General features: G+C 42.1%; 2 protein-coding genes and 1 long non-coding RNA gene across 3 annotated transcripts; 2 read left to right on the forward strand and 1 right to left on the reverse strand.

Moving 5' to 3' along the window:
- The first annotated feature begins 172 nt into the window (after positions 1 to 172).
- On the forward strand, positions 173 to 5,774 carry chmp7 (charged multivesicular body protein 7). Its single transcript, XM_051423435.1, has 10 exons — positions 173 to 664; positions 1,437 to 1,608; positions 2,439 to 2,624; positions 2,736 to 2,869; positions 3,587 to 3,635; positions 3,733 to 3,852; positions 3,944 to 4,042; positions 4,599 to 4,656; positions 4,742 to 4,978; positions 5,149 to 5,774. Exons 1-10 carry the CDS (start codon positions 420 to 422, stop codon positions 5,202 to 5,204), a joined length of 1,356 nt encoding a protein of 451 aa, XP_051279395.1. The 5' UTR covers positions 173 to 419; the 3' UTR covers positions 5,205 to 5,774.
- Positions 5,775 to 7,136: 1,362 nt separating this feature from the next.
- On the reverse strand, positions 7,137 to 21,201 carry ccdc92 (coiled-coil domain containing 92). The gene is made up of 4 exons (XM_051423439.1): positions 21,038 to 21,201; positions 15,117 to 15,272; positions 13,151 to 13,192; positions 7,137 to 9,383 (listed from the first exon to the last, which is right to left on the reverse strand). Exons 2-4 carry the CDS (start codon positions 15,250 to 15,252, stop codon positions 8,575 to 8,577), a joined length of 987 nt encoding a protein of 328 aa, XP_051279399.1. The 5' UTR covers positions 15,253 to 15,272; positions 21,038 to 21,201; the 3' UTR covers positions 7,137 to 8,574.
- LOC127376499 (uncharacterized) lies at positions 15,918 to 18,382 on the forward strand. Its single transcript, XR_007887530.1, has 3 exons — positions 15,918 to 16,255; positions 16,941 to 17,609; positions 17,648 to 18,382. It is a non-coding gene; the product is annotated as an uncharacterized LOC127376499 (long non-coding RNA).
- Positions 21,202 to 21,688: the final 487 nt, after the last annotated feature.

Genomic DNA, 21,688 nt, shown 5'->3' on the forward strand with positions numbered 1-21,688 from the left:
AAATAAAATATAAAATCTCACATGCGCATAAATCTCCGCAAACATGATGTTCGTGAGCGGAGATCTGGGTGCGCTTGTTTTACGTGTCAGGGTGTCTGCGTCAGCGCGCTGCTCTGTTGAGACACGCATCACCGCCCCCTCGCGCGGCCCTGACGTATAAAACGCGCTACCGTCTGTTGTTGTTGTTGTTATATGACACGTTAGCTCGCGTTAGCTCGGGTTTTTAATGCATCATGGTGAAGTGACGGGGTGCGTTTGATAGCTGGCAGCGACATGTGAGCTAAACACCGCCCTCAACTCACCCCGAGCGGACTGTGTTTTAATCTTTACGTGTTGCCCCGGCGGGTGGTGTTTAGTCCGTGTGAGGGGCAGTTAGCGGGCCGCTCGGTGTTATCAGCCGTCAGCTAAAGTTCGCGGGGATGAGTCTGCCGCCCGAGTGGGACGACGACGAGCGGATGAACTTCATGTTCTCCGACTTCAAGGAGAACCGAGAGGTGAACACGACGGACTGGGACAGCAAGATGGACTTCTGGACGGTTCTGGTGGTGAAGAGCTGCCGGGACCGCGGCACCGTGTGCGTGAGTCTGCGGGAGCTCAACACCACCTTCCGGAGGAAAGAGACGGCACCGCTGGGCCTGGCGACGGTGCTCCAGTGCCTGGCCAGGTAGCTGCTCCTGCACCGGGGCTCGCTTTATGAGGGTTCATATTATCACTATAACATGTGTAATACTTTTTAATGTTATTTATTATTCTTTATCTCTGTTTAATGTTTTATGTTCTGTAAGTGTGGTTCCCAACCTGAGGGTCTGGAGCCTCACTAGGGGTCGCCAGAGCCTCACAGTGGGGGTCGTTAGGCCTCCTTGGTTTTATTGGGTGTCTGAAAACTTTAAAAAAAAAACAAAGTAACTGAAAGAAATCAATTAATTTAGCTAAAATTTTAAGTAAAAGTAACTATTTTGTAAGTAGCTTTTAAATTTCACTTCATTTGGACATTTTATTGTGAAAAAAAAATAGTAAAAACTCAATCAAGAACTTAAAAAATAGTTATTTTTAATTTAACTAAAAAAAAAGTGTTTAAGTAAAACTAACTGAATTTTGTAAGAAGCTATAGTGATTTTACGTGAATTATGGAATAAAATTAGTATCCTTAAAAAATAGTTAGTTTTAATTAAAACTTTGAGTTAGTGTATTATTTATGTAGGGAACACTTTGTAGAAGATGAATTTTATGTAAAATAATATAAATACTGCTGGATTTGTGTGTATCTTTATAAACTTTGCTTCAAACTGCAGCTTATGTGTGAATTTGTACTTTTTAATTGTCAAGAAAAACGCCTGGAAAAGGTCCTGGAAAGGTCCTTGAAAATGGTTTCTTAATAACTCTGTGGGTCAGTGTGTGGTTTTCATTGCCTGTGTTTGTTTTTTAACATCTGCCAGATGTGGGAAGATCCAGAGGGAGTCTGAGTTCGCTGCCAACGTGGACTGTGGCTGGCTGTCCTGGGGTGTGGGCCTGCTGCTGGTGAAGCCTCTGAAGTGGACCTTCTCCACTCTTCTGGGGAGCAGCCGGGTGCCTCTGGAGGAGTCCTTCGTTGTCATTGAACTAGTGAAGGTTTGTTAAACTTCCTGAATCTCTGGAGAAAACCAAGGCAGGCCCAGATGTTATTATTCCACTATTATTCCAGGGAGTGCCTTGGTCCTTTTCCATGGTCTTTAATATTAAGCAACAACTTCCTGGAGGTTGTTTTTTGTACTTTAACCTGTCAGATCAGCCACCAGAGTCCTGCAGCTCTTTATTCTTTCATGTTAAACCTTTTTGATGTTGTTTTATTGACCCTAGTGCAACACTACCAACAAGGCAGCTTATCTTTGTAGATGTATTAATGATTAATTGATGTTTCCTCTGCCACAAAAAGGTGAATAAACAAGCAAATTTATATATTAAACAAGTGTGTTTCCAACCAAATTGACGACCTCTGATTAAGTGATACATTTTATGTGTATTTCACTTTATATTTAATACCAATAACAGTAGAGAACTGATGCACTGTACAATTTAGGAAAGAAAAATTGTGATTCAGATGAGTTTTGTGCAGATTAGCATCAGAGATGAGTTTACTTTTAGGGACCTTTTTTTTATTAAATGTTCTATCCATTACATGTATGTTTATTTATTTCTTACCAATCATACATACTGAATGATTTTCTTCTCATCATTCTCTTAGTTTTTTGTTGTTTTAACTGTGTACTTAAGGTAAATATAACTTGTGTTCAGTTCTTCAAACGTTTTAGCTCTTAAAAAATAATCTAAACTTCTAGAAAATAACAAATCCATTAAGTTTTCTGCCCAGAAAATGAATGAAACACTGAAATTAAGGCCCAGACAATGAATGTTATTGCGGCAGCTGCTGGATCTAAAGCTGGTTCTCTTTGGTTCTCCAGGAGAAAGCAGCAGAACTCCTGCAGGTGTACCGGAGCAGCGAATATGCCAGCAGCTCCATCCTGTCATTTCAAGAGCTCTGCACTCTCTCGTCTGACGTGTGTGCCGACGAGAGCACCCTGTGCATGGCTCTACTGCAGCTGCAGAGGGACAAACAAGTGACGGTCTCACTGCACGAAGGCGAGAAGGTGAAGCGTCAACGCTCATTAGAGGCTGTTTTTTATTTTAATCTTATCAGGACGAAACCCTGTTGAGACGTTTATGTTTCCCTTCTGTCTTTTTGTGTGTCCTTCTTACAGATTGTTAAGTTTTGTCCACCCGGGCAGGATCGCGTGTCCCCCGTCAGCGAGGTGGATATAGGAATCTACCAGCTGCAGCGCAGTGAGAAGCTGCTGGGAGAGCGGGTGGAGAAACTGGGCCTGGAGGCAGACAAGTACGTAGGCAGAGTTAGTTTTTGATTGATGGTGTGTGGAGGTAAACTGTGAGAGTCTGGTAGGTGTTTGTAAGCGGGGCAAAGTGGGAGAATTATATTAGACTTTAGAGGGTTTGTTTTATAAAAAGGGAGGTGGGTCAACTCCGGGGGGGTTTCAGGGGAGGCTCAGTGAGTGGAAGTGAAAATATATTACATTAGATATCACATAGAATATCTTAAATGTGGTTAAAGAGAGAGTTTATACATTAGTTTGGGAGAATTTTACTGGCTTTTCCCTCTTTGTCGTAACTCAAGACGGTGAATTAGTGACCATTAAAGGTCACTGTGAGCTCAAAACGTGTTTGGTGATAATTGATGCTTTAATTATGAGAAGATTTCAGACGGTAGTTTTAACGGGATACAACGGTGGAGTGGTCAACATCAAAATGCACTGTGACCTTTTTTAAATTAGGTTAATTTAAGAATGAAGAAAAGGCACATTTTCTATCTCTGTACTCTACAAGAATCCATCTTTATACAGGAATCAACTGTGAGTGATATATATTCACTGGAATCATACATACACATCATCCGTACAGGGATAACTTCTATTTAACCATAAAATACACTTTATACCTGTTTTGTTTCCACCTGTTATCTGGCTCATAGTCAGAAGGTGTAACATGTTAATAATGTGATGATTGCTGAAGCTGCTTTGTGTTGTGTGTGTGTGTGCAGATGCAAAGAGGAAGCAAGGACTCTGCTCCGGGAAGGGAAGAAATCACAGGTAATGACATACAACTGCAAGAAAACTCAATTTTATTGAGTGCAACCAGTCTGTCCCACCGTCTGTCCCACCGTCTGTCCCACCGTCTGTCCCACAGGCGCTGAGGTGTTTGAGAGGCCGCAAGAGGGTCGAGAAGAGAGCGGACAACTTGTTCGCCAAGCTGGAGTCCATCAGAGGAATCCTGGACCGGATAGCTCAGTCGCAGACCGATAAGATGGTAGGAATGAACACCGACGCTCTCTCTCTCTTTCTGAGCGGGTCGTCTGTCGGCTGTCGGCTCTGTTAACGTGCGGCGAATGTGTCCGTAGGTTATTCAGGCGTATCAGGCCGGAGTGTCGGCGCTGAGGCTCTCGCTGAAGGACGTGACCGTGGAGCGAGCCGAGAACCTCGTGGATCAAATCCAGGAGGTAGCAGTTTGTTTTATTTTGTTATTTTAAAAGTGTTTTAGACTTCTTTTTGAACATATCGCACAAAATAACTTCAGTATGTACAGCGGTTTGGCCACCAGGGGTCACTGTCGTTCCATCTTAACCAGATAATTAAAGCCCCTACAAGCTGATCCAATGAGGTTTCATTGATTTTTAAAAACCAATTCACCTCATTTCACAGCGAGAAGAGCAAATTTGTGCATAAATGAACGTTCCTGAACCTTTTTACTGCCAATTTCTGCATTACGTCATATTTTCTTAAACAGGTAAAGTGGCCAGTTTGAAGAGTTATATGTTTATTTTTTTGTTTTTTTTTAATGTCTTCATGAAAACACACGATAAATACTTTATAAATGAGACCTGATGAATTCATTCAAGAGTTACTGTAACAGGCTGGTTCAACCTGCATCATTATATTTATATATTACTATATAAAGCCGTCCTGTATTACCTGGAAAATGATCTCTTAAAAAGATCAGTTTAAATGTTTTACCTTGAATCTTCCTAATGTGTGTTTCCTCTGATTTTTAACCAGCTGTGTGACACTCAAGACGAGGTGAACCAGACTATATCCGGTGGCGTGACCAGTGCAGGTATGTCGTCCCGTCGGTGTCTTTTTAATCAGTTACATAAATGAATCTGAAGGAGGTCTAAGGTCGTCTCCTCCGTGTTCTACAGATGAAGACATGGACGAGTTGGAGAACGAACTGAAATCTTTGTTGGACGAGTCGAAGCCGGATTCTGTCTCGGGTTTACCCGAAGTCCCGACGGGCGGTCTGCGGGCCCCGGGGGAGCCGAGCCTCCCGGCGGGTAACGACCTGCTCGACTCTCTGCCCGCCGTACCGTACAGGCAGCTGGATATCAGCGCCGAACAGCTGGAGGAGGAACTCAATCAGTTAACTCTTACAGATTCAGGTGTGCACTTTCAGATTTTATACATCTCTATCTATCTATCTATCTATCTATCTATCTATCTATCTATCTATCTATCTATCTATCTATCTATCTATCTATCTATCTATCCCACGGTGATACAGACGCTGTGAAGTTAAAACTCTCCTCCCTCCCTCCCTCCCTCCCTCCAGGCATTGAACAGAAGAAAGTGACCTCGCCAGCCAGGAGGCCAGAGCCGGCTCAGTAACGGCCCCGGGGGGAGGGGAGGGGAACGTGACTAGTTTGAAGCTCTGCATCAACATATCAAACTGTATCTCTTTACAGACGTCCTGTGAGAGTTCATAGAGGTTAAACACAAAAAAATAAAATACTAAAGAACTATATTAACAATTGCGAAAACCGTAATTGAAATGTTTGTAAAATCAGGATGAAAACCGGCACTTTTTCCTTCGTGTGAGAATAAAAACGCCTTTTCTGTGGCGGCACGCCAACGAGGATTCAGCTCGAAAGCTCTCTGGTTTGCCGCCACTGCGAATGCTTTTAAATATGTGCTATTTTTTTGTGTATTTGTCGTTTGTAGCGTGTTTATTGACGTCTTTAAAAATGTCCCCTATCTGCAGTCCTGTAAAGTGTATTAAGTGGCCTTTTAAAAGTGTAAATATGAAACTTAAAGTTGAAGAGAGTGTAATGCCAAATGATTTACGAGCTTGAGTGTATAGAGAAGTCTGTTTGCGACGTGCGTGTGAGGACGGAGGAGCCGAGCTGCGAGTGAGTTTAACCAAATATGTTTGTCAAAATAAACTTTATTTTAATCACTCGTCTGTCGGTTGTTTGTGTGTCAGTCAGACGTAGCTGCTGATATTAACAGTAACTGCAGAGACTTTTATGAATTTTAAACATTATTTCCTGTTAATGTTGATCAGAGATGAGTTTTCCTGATATTTGTAGGAACTTTTGATACAACTCTGTCTGTATTAGGTTTTTATTTTTTAACAATTATACAGATTTAACGGGCTTCTTTTTATGTGTTATATGTTCAGGCCTTCAAACTTTAGATATTAATTACACTGTAATACAGTTATTTTAACTCAAATTTTAATAAAACTATTTTGTAAGTTAATTATTTTAACAAATAAAAATAACTTCTAAATGAAGTCAGTGCCACTTAAAATGACTGAAGCTACAACATTGAGTTAGTTTTACTTAAAATTTGAGTCAGTTTCTAACACTTTATTGAGTTAAATTAACTTATCTGGTTCTAAAGTAAAATGTAAACTTTAAAAATAACTTTCATTTAGGTTTATACTGAATACTTACTGTGTATACGTTTTCTAACACACCTTATCGGTCTTGTGACATCCTGCGAGGCTTTGGCGACCTCTAGTGGGGCTTTAATTTATATAGCTCTCTTTAACTAACTTTAAAAACTCCCCCAGTTCATCGACTGCTGGTAATTAAACGGAGATAAAGTGCTGATAGCGTCCAGCACTGCCTCTTTATGCTTTTATAACCTTTAACCTTTCAACAGCTTCTTCCACAGAGCGTAAAACAAACCGCTCAGCAGCTGAAGCCATGACGTTCTAGCAGTTTCTGAAGGATCTGGAGAGCCTGGTCAGATCTTCAGTCCTGGTTCTTGAGGGGTTCTGGTTTATTTAGGAGACCAACATTGTCCAAACAATTTATTATCAATGTGCAGTTGAGTCTATTTGACTTTATTTTCAGTCCAGGAAGAAAGAAACCCACAGACTTCATCATGTAATCTAATAAAGTGTCTGTATGGATCCTGGAGCTGTGACTGAGCCAAGGAGGACCCCTAGTGGCCAACTGGTTGAACTACACACACATTTGTATAAACAACCTTCTCAGCTGTTGTTGTTGTTGTTGTTGCAGACAGATAATCCTTAATGCATAATGGTCACTATTCCTTTACATCACCACTTCCACCCCGATATCAGTAACTAACAGCAGCTATGACCTTTATAAACTTCTAATTCTCTAATTTCAGCTTCTCAAATGTGAATATTTTCTGGTTTCTTTAGTTCTCTGTGACAGTAAACTGAATATGTTTGGGTTGAGGACGTCACGTTGGACTCTGGGAAACACTGAACAACATTTGTCACCATTTAATAACATTTTCTAGACCAAACAAGTCTAGAAAGTAGACTAGTTAGTAAGTTAGTTCTCTGAGGCCCAACACCTTTATTAAGACACTTAATTCAGACACACATTCAACAATCCCTGTCAATTCTGTCCAATAACTGCAGCTTTCAATCATTTTACTCAGTAGTTTCGCACTCAATACGTCAACAAACACACTTCTTTGTTTCTAGTTGTGAAGATTCAAACACATCCGCCATCCAAACAGTGTAAGTTTAGAACAAGTTGCCTTCAATTTTTAATGAATTATACAAAAGAAATCGCCACTATTTTCCCCCAAATTTCACTTTCTTCCCCCAATTTAATTCAAAACTTAAAAACATGCATCACAATTGTTTTAGAAAAGCTGCTGTGAACTCCTGAAGTGTCTCTCCTTTGTCGTCCACGTGCACAAACAGAAACCAAATGTAAAAAAACAGCATTGCTTTATTGTGTTTATACGTTTACTTCAAGGACAGGGTGATATTAATGTGAAAAGCAGATTATTAAGGTGATTATAATTACCGTCATGTTGGTGGTGCAGTGACCTACCGTCAGTATCTGAGGTGCTTTTTGCGTTCTCTATTAAACAATAAATAAAAATAAAAAAAAGAATTCATTACAAATGTACAGCCTTTATAAAGTACAGTTAGTAATATCACAAAATCCTATTACAGCAGTATTTGCAAAAAAATGCCCTTTTATCACAAATAACATGGATATTGTTGAAGCCTTCATAGTCTCTCTCACACACACACACACACACACACACACACACACACTCTTTCACACACACATTCACGCCCTGTTTAACCATCGTTTCATTCACACATGTGCACCGCTGCTGTTTGCGTTTTTTTTTTTTTTTTGCAAGTCATCAACAGAGAGGTGAAGTTACAGCTCTTCCACCTTCCGCCAGCTCGTACAGTCGTTATACTGATTATAGAAGAAGATGAAAGACATTCGGGAGGAGTATTAGTTTGGATTCTAACCCTACGCAGCTGCAGACATCTCGTTATATAGCGTGTGTCGATACGTCCGGAGTATTGTTGAGAAGGTGGAGCAGACAGAGATATGTAAAGGTTGCTGTTAACACTACGCAGCCGGAACCGGTCGAGCAGGCACTGATGCAGATATTTGGCTGAGACTTGAACGCACCACGTAAGACAGAACGGAGTGAAAAAGCCTAAGCACAAAGTCAAAGTGTGTATAATACAGGATCTCATCGGGGCGTGGTTAGGAAACTTTTGGCATGCTTTATAGTTCTCTAACGTAGATTAAGAAAAACAAAAGTCTTTATGGAACAGCGTGAACAAAATGATCGTTATTTAATCTTTTCCATATTGCAGTGTTGCGTAGAAAGCAGGCTACACAGTGGGTCAGGCTCCTTCCTGCTCTTGCGGTGTAGTGTGTGTGTGTGTGTGTGTGTGTGTGTGTGTGTGTGCGCGCAGTAGGTGTGTGTGTGTGCTGGCGTCGCAGTGTTAAACTGTCCTGTCGGTTCCCGAGCGCTTCCGCACGACCTTCTCCTCGCTCACCTGGTCCACCGCCAGCGTCTCCAGCTCCGCTTGCGGCGGAGCCAGAGGAGGGGTGCCGTGTGGGATGCGGTGCGCCACGCCCACGTGAGCCCTGTACTGACGGTCCCGAGCGGGGCTGTGGCGGGGGCTGGCCATGGCGCCCAGGGGAGTGACGGGGGAGCGCTCGGAGGCGATGGGAGGGATGACGGCGGGCCGTTCTCGCACTACCTGCGGTTCAGGAGAGTCTCTCCCAGCCTGCAGGAAGGGGGTGGGGTCGGGCATGGCGTCTACCGTCTCCCGCAGAACCAACCGTCTGCCGTCCGGGCCGAGCCGATACACCTCCGTCAGCTCCGGGTGGAGAGGCTGGGAGAGGCTCTTCTTCATGCGGCGCCGAGGGGTTTCGGGCTGCCTGTCTTTGGCCGGCGGGGGCGTGGGCTTGTACGAGGTGACCGGACTGACGTTGGGGCTGGCCTCGGACGAACTGCCCGCCAGCAGCTTCTTCTTGGTGGCGTGGAGCTGCGAGGTGAGGTAAGCGATGGTGCTCGCTCTCTGCTCCAGCTCCCCGGACAGAACCGCCAGCTTGTGGCTCTTCATCTTCAGCTCCTCCAGGTACTTCTTCTCCCGCTCCTTGATGGTGTTCTCCAGGACGGAGATCATGGCGTTCTTCTGCTCGAGGTCCCTGAGCAGCTCCGTGTTCTCCTCCTCCTTCTTCTTCAGCTGGGCCTCCAGCTCCTCGCACCTCCTCTGCAGCTCCCTGCATCGGGCCTCACTGCTGTCTGCACACACACACACACACACACACACACACACACACACACACACACACACACACAGGTTCAGGTTCATTTCAAAGGTGTTCCTCTTTACAAGACAATCAAGATACAACATGATAAAAGCGCTCCAGGCTCTAACCATCAGGACCATCAACGACATGACAGCTCTCCTAAAGTGAAGCCAGAACCTCTGGACTGCCCCCTGGTGGCTGACTGCAGTATAAGTCATAAAGCCTTCATGTAAGCAGATGGGACAAAGTCGGGTTTCTGGTATTTCAGGTAGATCTTCTCACGCTGAGGTTCATTTTACTGATTACTGTGGTTTTAATTAGTTAATTGAAGCCATTTCACATCATGATTGACAGCTGAGCCCTGCTCGTGATTGAGTGTAGATACCTCGAAGTCATTCATTGGGGAATAAAATTATAACCGGAGCAGTTTCAATAGAGTCACTAAAACAAATAACAACTAGAATAAATGAGGTAGAAAATGCATTAAAAGACACTTCCCCTTCTCTTTTATGGGAAACATTAAAAGCGGTAATCAGGGGTGAGATTATATCGTACTCTAAAACAAATAAGATGAATAGAATAAAACAAGAGGAGCTCATTAAAGCAATAGCTATGGTGGATTCTCAGTACTCCACCTCTCCCTCCCCTGAATTATATAAAGAGAAGCTGGACCTCCAAACACAATACAATCTGTCATCAACTGAAAAGACAGAACGTCTCCTATTAAATGCATGACGTGATCTCTGCCGACCAGACTGGTTTTATTTTGGGGCGTTGTTCATTTAAAAATATCCGCCGACTATTAAATATTATTCACTCTGCTGCGCCCAGTGCGGTCCCCGAGCTGGTTATCGCGCTCGATGCAGAGAAAGCCTTTGATAGGGTAGAATGGGGATATTTATTTACATGTTTGAAGAAATGTGGTTATGGTCCTAATGTCATTTCATGGATTAAACTCTTATATACCTCACCCAAAGCTTCAGAAATTACAAACGGTAAGCGCAGAGGATTTATTAATGTATGTATCGGACCCTGTTTCAAGCGCCCCCCCCATGTGATCCATGACGTAGACGTAGCTTCGGGTTAAATAATCTTCTCCATCTAAGTCCCATACACAATAATCATCTTTTCCTCCCAGCTAGATTACACTCTGAATTTACTCTCTGGCAAAGACAAGGCATTTATAAATTTAAAGATATGTATGTAAACCATATTTTCGCAAGCTTTGATGACTTGTCAAATCAATTTGGCCCTCCTCGGTCTAGCCTGTTTCGATATTTCCAAGTCCGCCTCTTCCTTCAGTATCATGATCCCAACTTTGCATAAAAACCATCACTTTCTGGTTTAGATGCTCTGTTAGAAACTACTTTCAGCTCTAAAGGATTTATTTCAAGAATCAATAACTGTATATCTTCTTTTAAAAATACAACTCTTGCAGAGATCAAGGCAGACTGGGTGGATGAGCTGGGAGAGGACATTTGGGACAGCGCTCTACTAAGAGTGAATGACAGAGCACTTCATGTGCCAAATTAAGTATAATACAATTTAAGATCTTACATCGCATCCACTACTCCAAAGCCAGACTTGCTAAAATACCCTGACACAGACGCAGGTGTCGAAACACTCCTGCCGACTTAACCCATATGTTTTGGTTGTGCTCAGTCCTAACATCCTATTGGTCAGTCTTTAAAACAGTGACTCTTAATATTGACCTACAACCCAACGCAGTAATGGCCACATTTGGTACTACAGACAGAAGATATTCCACAATAAGGAAAAGATTCATCATTGCTTTTACAACACTGCTTGCACGCAGAAGAATTTTATCACATTGGAAATCTAAAAATCCACCTCGTGTGTCTCTGTGGTTTAATGACCTGATGCACTTCATACAGTTAGAGAACATAAAATACACTCTACACTTTATTATTATTATTATTATTATTATTATTACTGTTACTATTATTATCCTTTCTACTTTCTGGAAGAAAATGCATTAAAAACAGTTCAGCTACCGCTTCATAAGCATACAAATAGTAAACAACAAACAGAAGAGCACCGAGAGAATAAAGCTCCCCAGACTGGACCGATCATTAGTGCATTAGGCCGCAGACACTGACTGTGGACAGAGACAGTCTGATCCAATGGAGACTCATCTGCAGAGAGCTCCAGTTTCACATTACAGCGCCGGTAGAACACTGCTCTCCTCTGACCTTCATCACCTTCATCACCGTCACCACTGCTGCTGCTGCTGCTGCTGCTGCTGCTGCCACCACCCTGCCCCACCCACTGCACGAACTGTGTTACTGTGTGCTAGATACACGGTTGCCACTCTTTAATACATTTCAAGGAAGAATTATTTCAAAATAAAGGGCCACAAATGTAGGCATTATTAATATAAACCCAAATACAAAGTCTTTTTTTTGTATTCTGACTCTGATATTGAATCATTAAATCATGCAAATTAGGCAATGTCTAATTAAATATGTGCTAAGTTGCATCCTGTGTGTTATTTGAGTGTGAATGTAAGAGTGTGTATCTATAAGATAAGGGGGAAGAAGAAAGAAGATATATGTGCTGAAAAACACTATTTCTGACAATTCTTTTCACATAAACTCTCACACTAACACTCAAAAAAGCCTAAACAAAGTCTATTTTATGATCTATCTTTGAGATGTAAGTGTGTATATATTCTACCTATAATCTGTTTGTTTTAGAGACAATAAATCAAATATAAAAACGTGCTTTTAATGCCACACTGTAAAGCACTTTGAGTTATTCACATTATTATTATTACTACTGTTATTATTTCACTTATTACTTTATTATTACTACATTAAAAAAAACTTGGCTCAGCGCTCTCCGATGTATAAAAATGGTGTAATCGAAGCACTTAAAGAGATTTTATTTATAGCTCTGTAAATCCGAGCACTTAAAAATAAATGTGTTTTCAAAGTCTAGTGAAGTTCCTAAACTCTTCCTATCAAACACAGCGAGGGTTAGAAAGATGATGTGCTTTCCTTTCATTTTCCTGAAGCTGTGGCGGCTGGTGCATCCCCCCCCAGCTGGAGCAGCTGAGCCCTGCAGCACTGAACAGGTTGCAGGGTTTGTGCATTAGCGCTGTGACAGATAATCTCATTTCCTGCACTCCAATCTCTGAAAGATGTCCGACACTAACATGATAGTGGCTCTAAGTGGAGGAGTGGAGGCCCGATAACGATATTGCTCTGATCCACGTTCATAAAAAATGCCTCCTGTTCAGTAACGCAGATCGGTGGGGTCGTCAGCGGGGTCGTCAGCGGGGTCGTCTGTAAATAACGCCAACCGTCGGCAGCCCGGTGAGGGCCTCCCTCACTGTACTCTGCTGTACTGGGAGCAGGCATAAAGGTCTGAATCAGACCAGTGTTGTGACTCTGTGTCATGGCCATGGTAACGTAAGGGGGGAGGGGCAGTTGGCAGTGAGCAGTGGGAGCTCTAATGAACAGCAGGGAGTCCCACAATGCAATGTTTCCTGGGTGGGACTGTGTTACCAGGAAACAATTTGAATCACAGCTAGGTGGAAAAATACTACAGCTTCCTTACAGCTGATTTATCTCATTAAACACAAACTGTAGAGGAAACCACGGCTGTATTGTGCACACTGACGGTGGCTGACGGTGGCTGACGGTGGCTGACGGTGGCTGACGGTGGCTGACGGGCGCCGGACCGAATGTGAGCGGGAAACATTTGTGTGTACAATTCAGCACGGTGGAGGCTTACCTGAGGGATCAGAGCTTCTCACGGTGAGCTCGTATGTCAGGTCTGTGGGAAAGATAAAAAAGGAGGAGAGGGTTACTCACACGTCACAGCTATCAAACAGCACACACACACACACACACACACACACATACACACACACTCTCACAGAGAACGTGTCTCCATATGGCGAGGAGGACTCATTTAACAGGATCAGTGAGAGTTCCAGCTGTAGCGACAGGTTAGCCGAGGATAGGAGACATCAGGGCCGAGGCTGTTTGTTACTGCCGGTACACAGTGCAGAGTGCGCTGCTAATGCCTGAGTGCAGTTCCCATAAGTCATCAGACTCTCTCTTTAAAAGGTTTAATAGTGGCATCTTGTTTACTTTGAGTCCCAAATATCCATTTAAGTCTGTGCATGAATTTAAAGACTCTGGGCTCATTATTGATGTTCATCGTCTGCTGTTCTCTAAGACAGCGGTTCTCAACCTGGGGTTCATATCCCGGGTTGGTCACACAGCGTTGAAATAGAGACACTTAAATGTGTTTTTCTGTGACTGCACTGTGATGAAACACGTTAGTGCTGCTGTTAATACTGACTTTATTACTGAATGTATGAGAATTCATTGGTTGAAAATGTCTCAATGCATCATTTAATGTCCGAAATTCACTTTTTGACTCACGGTCGAGCATATTTTACTTTTTTAAATAATATTTTTCCTTTTTGTATCTTTTATTGAGATGATAAGATAGTATGTTGAATGCAAACTTTAAGAAGAGGCCAGAGATACATCTGAAGCAAAATCATTTGAATATACTGATCAAAAGTTAATTAATTTAAGCCTGAATACATTTCTATTTCAATTCTACTTTGATGCATTTTAACCAACTTAAACCTCCTAATGAGACTCCTCACTCTCTAATAAGTCTGACCTGCATCACAGCGTTTGTGACATACATACATACATGAATACATACATAAGTAATGTTATTTAATGAGCGTTGAGTTGTCCTGGTGAGTAAACAGCGCTCTGAAACTAGGAGCACTCGAGAAGCTCTTAGTATCTGTGGTTGTTAAATTCCAACACAGACAGCAGGACAGTAAATTACACCCCAACGCTGCACTCTCAGGATAGTTTATTATTATATTTTGGTACAGACATTTACCCGTCAACGTGGCGGATATCCTTCTGAGATTTAGTCGCCAAACTAAAAAATCCACCCACAGTTAATTTCAGACCCTGCCGCTATCTACGGTTTTAAATCATCCTGAACCTCGCGAAGGCCAACGCTGACATAACGTCCACCGTTTGGGACTAAAGCTTTGAATTGTGGGTTATGCTCAGACATTTATTACAATAATTACACAATTAATTACGCGAACCAATAAAAAAAACAATAAAAAAACTGTACACTTGAAGTGGATTGTTTCATGTGGGTTAGAGATGTTAATCAAAAGGTCAAATCTGCCACACCTACAGTCTCATTAATGGTCTCAACAGCAAAATGAGCTTTTTTGAATTAGGTTTTTTTATTTATTATACCATATAGTTTATTTTCACTCAGATTTTTGTGGATGCTTAATGACATACTCTACACACAACACTTCCATGGGTTTTAAAGGTCCAGTGTGAAACATTTAGGAGGATCTACTGGCAGAAATGTAATATAATATCCATATAAATGTTTTCATTAGTGTATAATGACCTGAATATAGGAACAGTTGTGTTTTCATTACCTCATAATCACACGTTTTTATCGATCTATGTGTTTTAATACACGTTAACAGGCCCAGTTAGCTGAATGTATTTCTACCTGTTATTGTTCTTTTAGGCCTAAAGCAGAGTGCTGACTGTGGAGGTGCTTGGTGTGGATTATTCTGGGGGGGTTTGTGACTCTAAAAGGTTGAGAACCAGTCCTGTATTTTTCTGTTTTTTATGCCGCAGTATGAAGAGAAGAAGGGGAGGGGCCACCTGGGGTCCGCGCTCACCTGTGCACTGCTGTTGTAACCGGCGGATCTCTGCGTGTAGCCCCTTCAACGTGTTGGCGTGGTCCTGCTGGAGGAAGAGCAGGTTCTTCTGCGCGCTGTGCAGCTGGTTCTCCAGTGTAACGTTCGCTGACGCCATGGCTGATTTACGTTCCCAACCTACAGACACAGAAAACAAGGAGAGACGATAAACAACAGTCAGTCCACCTGGCAAACACGCCGTTAATTCTCACTCCTTCGCCCATAAACATCTGGGCGAGCGCCAACTTCGCCTCGTCTGCCAACTGGCCAAGACAATCTGCTTTAGATGACAGATCGAACTAATCACTAGTGGATAATACCGTCAAATCCTTTCACAACGGAGGCCGTCGGGCCCTTCAGTTAACCAGGCTGAGGGTAAAAGTGTAACCCTGTTTGTTGATTAAAAAGAGCAGCAAACGTGGGAGACGAGGTGAGAATGCACATTAATGAATATGCAGAATGTGTGTGTGTGTGTGTGCTATCATCATTAATAAAGCTGTGCCAAACAGGCTGAATCTGTTTTCTTGCTGTAATTAGCAACCGATCACCGCTATTGATTGAGAATCTGAGAGTGAGCGCTTCCAAAACTCCACGTCTGAAAGGTAACACTAATCGAATACACACTAATCTAATCTACACTGTATATTGTAATTTCATTAGAGCACAACAGTGGAAATACTCTTCCTCTTCCTCAGCACAAGACAGGTAAGAAGATAAAGTTTAGTTCTTACACTGGAATTAAAGATTATATATATATATATATATATATTATATATATATATATATATATATATATATACAAGATATCTCAGAGCAAAGTAAATGTCTGATACAGCCCATTGACAAAACTGATCATTTACAAAACACTTAAAACCGGAAAGAAACTAAATAAAACTCCCCAAAAGTGTTTGTATTAGTGTTTCCATCAATAACGCTGGTTTGGTCAGAATAAACCTTTAATACACAGAGTTATAGTCAAACAGGCTACAATGACAGCCATGTAATCCTTGCGCCCGTCAAAGTGCATCCACTAACAGTAGTTGTTGTTTGTTCCACTAACAGTAGTTGTTGTTTGTTCCACTAACAGTAGTTGTTGTTTGTTCCACTAACAGTAGTTGTTTGTTCTACTAACAGTAGTTGTTGTTGTTTGTTCCACTGACAGTAGTTGTTGTTTGTTCCACTGACAGTAGTTGTTGTTTGTTCCACTGACAGTAGTTGTTGTTTGTTCCACTAACAGTAGTTGTTGTTTGTTCCACTGACAGTAGTTGTTGTTTGTTCCACTAACAGTAGTTGTTTGTTCTACTAACAGTAGTTGTTGTTTGATCCACTAACAGTAGTTGTTGTTTGTTCCACTGACAGTAGTTGTTGTTTGTTCCACTAACAGTAGTTGTTTGTTCTACTAACAGTAGTTGTTGTTTGTTCCACTAACAGTTGTTGTTGTTTGTTCCACTAACAGTAGTTGTTGTTTGTTCCACTAACAGTAGTTGTTGTTTGTTCCACTAACAGTAGTTGTTGTTTGTTCCACTAACAGTAGTTGTTTGTTCTACTAACAGTAGTTGTTGTTGTTTGTTCCACTGACAGTAGTTGTTGTTTGTTCCACTGACAGTAGTTGTTGTTTGTTCCACTGACAGTAGTTGTTGTTTGTTCCACTAACAGTAGTTGTTGTTTGTTCCACTGACAGTAGTTGTTGTTTGTTCCACTAACAGTAGTTGTTTGTTCTACTAACAGTAGTTGTTGTTTGTTCCACTAACAGTAGTTGTTGTTTGTTCCACTAACAGTAGTTGTTGTTTGTTCCACTAACAGTAGTTGTTTGTTCTACTAACAGTAGTTGTTGTTTGTTCCACTAACAGTAGTTGTTGTTTGTTCCACTAACAGTAGTTGTTGTTTGTTCCACTGACAGTAGTTGTTGTTTGTTCCACTAACAGTAGTTGTTTGTTCCACTAACAGTAGTTGTTGTTTGTTCCACTGACAGTAGTTGTTGTTTGTTCCACTAACAGTAGTTGTTGTTTGTTCCACTGACAGTAGTTGTTGTTTGTTCCACTAACAGTAGTTGTTTGTTCTACTAACAGTAGTTGTTGTTTGATCCACTAACAGTAGTTGTTGTTTGTTCCACTAACAGTAGTTGTTTGTTCTACTAACAGTAGTTGTTGTTTGTTCCACTAACAGTTATTGTTTGTTCCCCTAACAGTAGTTGTTGTTGTTTGATCCACTAACAGTAGTTGATGTTTGTTCCACTAACAGTTATTGTTTGTTCCACTAACAGTAGTAGTTGTTTGTTCTACTAACAGTAGTTGTTGTTTGTTCCACTAACAGTTATTGTTTGTTCCACTAACAGTAGTAGTTGTTTGTTCCACTAACAGTTGTTGTTGTTTGTTCCACTAACAGTAGTTGTTGTTTGTTCCACTAACAGTAGTTGTTGTTGTTTGTTCCACTAACAGTAGTTGTTGTTGTTTGTTCCACTAACAGTAGTTGTTTGTTCCACTAACAGTAGTAGTTTGTTCCACTGACAGTAGTTGTTTGTTCCACTAACAGTAGTTGTTGTTGTTTGTTCCACTAACAGTAGTTGTTTGTTCCACTAACAGTAGTTGTTGTTTGTTCCACTGACAGACTCAGGTTGTTATTGTCAGTGTCTGACAGCATTATGGAAAGGATCCCTACAGAGATAGACCTTTAGTTTAACCACAAACAGCCGTAATATCACTATCACTCTCCACCAGACTCCAGAGACACAAACACTAATTTTACCTTCAGATCATTGTAACTTCATTAAAGTGGACAGAAACAGAATAAAACTCATTAAAAGCGTCTCTGTTAGTGTTTCCAACAATCACCAACTCTGGTTTGGTGGAAATAAATCCTTAATTCACCGACGTAGATGATAAAAACAGCAGTTTCAGTCGGAGCAGACCGGCTATGGAAACAACCCACAGAGAGGCTGCGATACAACACCTCAAACCTAAGATTATTAGAGTAAAAATACAAGATTATTTCCAGAATATTTTACTCTAATCTGTAAGTTTCCAGGTTTTCCAGGACTGGTTGGAGCCCTGTTCCTGTTCCTGAAGCTGCTCCTTTACACACAGATACTTCCTCTTTTGTTTTCCTCCTCTAATTCTGTCGTATTCTGGGGCTAAATGTATTTAATAATAAACTCTCTAACAATCAACCTGCATCCTCCTTTCATATATAACTCATAAAGTGGCAAATTACAATATATAGCACAACTTCTCTTCACTTGGCATGTCAATAAATACAACAGATGGCAGGAATGACACTTTCTGCTTCACTAGGGGCAATAACAACGGAAACTAAAAGAGAAATCAAAGCTGAACACACTGATAGATATCACACTGACACTGGGTGTGGCATGAAGGCTGCCTGGTCTCTCTTCCTTCCCTCCCTCCCTTCCTCCCTCCCTTCCTCCCAACACTGGACACCCTTCGTCTCCAGAGCCACATAGAGAGAGGGAGAGAGAGAGAGAGAGAAACCATCACTCATACCCAACATCTCCTCCCTCTACCAGACCGACTGTACCGGGGCTGAGAGCTGAGAGCACATTGATCCCTCCTGAGTGCAGAGAAAGCCTCTCCCTGCATACATAAGAGTGCTTCAATAAAACATCCCCGAGCTCCTCGCTCTTACATCATCGGCTCGCTAAAACATGAATAATACATCCCGCGACACACTCCCCAATTTCAGCACTTGTCTGTGGGATTTTTTTTGCTCTCGTCATGGCTTACAGGGGGGGGACGGGAGGTGAGGAGGGAGGGAGGGAGAGGAAAGGAAAGTGTACGATAACCTAAACACAGGAGTGGTAATCACACACAGAGCCAGTGGTGTGTCACACAGGCTGAGGAGATAATCCATTATTGATGAGTAATGTGGAGTCCTTCCGGTAAAACCCCGCGCTGCGAGCATATCGCTCATCCCGGCTCCTTCCTAGAACGGCTCTGATGGCGTTTTCCGTCCGCAGAAACAACGTGACCTCAGCCGGCGTCAAAGCAGTGGAGGTGACACAAAGAGGGAACTTCAGTCAATTCAAGAGAGACTATAAAGTTTATATCTTTCTTCAGAAGTATATATATATATAAAAATATATATGAATATATATCCAAATGTGTCAGTAACTATCTTTCCTGTCTTTATTTCCCTATTACACAAACCAGCATTTCCCCAAACAGAGAGCATAAATAATCAATGAACTGCAGCAGCATGAAACATTAGCTAGTAGCTTCCATCCTTAGCCACAACAAGAGCTTCCAACTCTTTTTCCAGGACCTTTCAAGGACATTTTCCAGGTGTTTTTTTTTAATTGACAATACAGGACAGCGCTCCCACACAAACATATACTCATATAGTTTAACAGTTTTATTCCTCCTTTATTTGTAACCATGCAGGTAACAGGAAGTGTGTGCTCTCCGCCTCCAGTGTGTTTGACAATATAAGATCATTTCCACAATATTTTAATCAAATCTCAACATTTCCAGGTTTTCCAGGACTGGTGGGAGCCCTGTTCCTGTTCCTGAAGCTGTTCCTGAACACACAGATACTTCCTCTTGTGTTTTTCCTCCTCTAATTCTGCTGTATTTTATTTAATAAACAATAAATAAACAGGACGACCAGTATAACCATTAAACACACACACACACACACACACACACACACACACACACACACCAGCCTTACAAGCTACGTGTTAGCCGGCACTTTCAATTTCAGCACCTGCATTGCGGACAGCACCCAAAAGCCACATTTCACATGGACCCGCAGCTGGTTCCTGCAGGAGGATCGTTACTCCGTTACTCCACATTAACGTTACTGCCAGGCTTCAAGGCATATTAATTAGGACGTGACCTTATTTATCAGTAGCAAACAAATAAACCCCCGTAAATCCGGGTCTGGTGGTGCGTTCAAAGCACCTTCCTCGTCGTTTTATGACCCGATGTGCAGTTTGGATGCCATCACTGCAGTCCGTCCGGTCATCACAAAGGCTGTCCTTGCAGCTGATGTTATGTACTGCTGTTGTCCACTTTCAGGAAACGCAAACAAGCTAGTTTTCATACGCTCTACTGAATAGGGGGGAACACCAAACTCCCTTTACAATCCGCCTATAAAATAATAATCTGCTATAGACAAAAGGATATATGCGAATTGTAGAATATAAACAATGAGTTTGGGCATTGTGGATGTGTTCTGGTTAATTCGGCTTTCATTGAATCCACCAAATATGATTTAATATGAATACAATCCCAGGGTTTAGCTACATTGTGCACATATTATAAAGGTTTGATTTAGGATAGGGGGGTTAAAATATCTAATGACCTGCTTGGATTGGTGCCGAATTGAAAAATACTTGTTAAAATACTCAAAAAATAAGCAAAATTATATTAAATTAACGGATTTTTAAAAAAAATGTCTTTACTGAATGTGAAAAACGTCACACCAACCTGCATTTACAATCCGCCCCTAAAATAATAATCTGCCATATAGAAAAGAAAATGTACGAATTATCGAATATAAATAATGTGTTTGTGCATTATGGAGGTGTTCTGGTGAATTCGGCATACACCAAAACTGGGTTCAATCCCAATAAAAGCCCATAAAAGAGCAAAAATATGCACATATTATAAAGTCATTATTTCACATTGTAAGGGTTAAAATGCCAAAATAACCTGCTTGGACGGATGCCGAATTGAAAAACGCTCGTCAACATACTCATAAACAAGCTTTCCTGCGTTAAAATGACATTAAAACAGCGTAAATTTTAAAAACGTGTTTGGATGAAACAAACCGCTCTCCACACAGAGGAAGTACGTATGACGCTTTAATTAACGCTAGCCGAGCCGAGCTAACGGGGGCTAACAGCAGCACATTAACCGCACACACACACACACACAGCTTACCTTGTGGCTCAAAATACGTCGAGGGTCTTGTGAGAGGCTGTGAACGGTTGAACGGGACGAGCCACGCCGGCTAAGTGCGTTCAGCCTTGCGGGGCATGTCGGTGATGCTGTCAGGGGGGGCTCGCCTCGGTCGGTGAGCGGGGAGGGCGGCGGTGTCGGTTCCCTATCTATCTCCCAGAGCTACGAGACAAAATAAAGCGATGCATCATGGGAGAAGAAAAACCAGGAGGAAAACGTACGTCTGTCCCCTGGCAACCGCCCCAAACACCTCCAATCGCGATTTATTTCTGGTTGTTAATTTAATATTAGCGGTTATACGTTTAAAAACAGCGGGAATGTGTTTTAACTGACCTTGTTTGTGTTAAATGTTGACGGGGGGGGAACGGTTGTCAGGAGCGTGACAGTTCTCCAGTCACCGCAGCGTCATCACCATGGCAACAGAATCACCTGTTCTGTGGTGATGCGTTCACGCCACCTAGTGACAGCGGCGGAAACTAGCGTTGCTGCGGTGAGTGAGACCGTGTGGTCGTTTTTTCCGCGCTTGCTGCGCCGTATTTAGGTGTCGGGTTTATTGTCCGTTATGTGGCAACCTGCCGGGGTGAAGCGGATGGATGGAAACGGATGAAAGCTGCCGGACAGAGTGCAGCTGCC

This window comes from Dicentrarchus labrax, unplaced genomic scaffold, assembly GCF_905237075.1.
Source record: "Dicentrarchus labrax unplaced genomic scaffold, dlabrax2021, whole genome shotgun sequence".
Taxonomy (NCBI): domain Eukaryota; kingdom Metazoa; phylum Chordata; class Actinopteri; family Moronidae; genus Dicentrarchus; species Dicentrarchus labrax.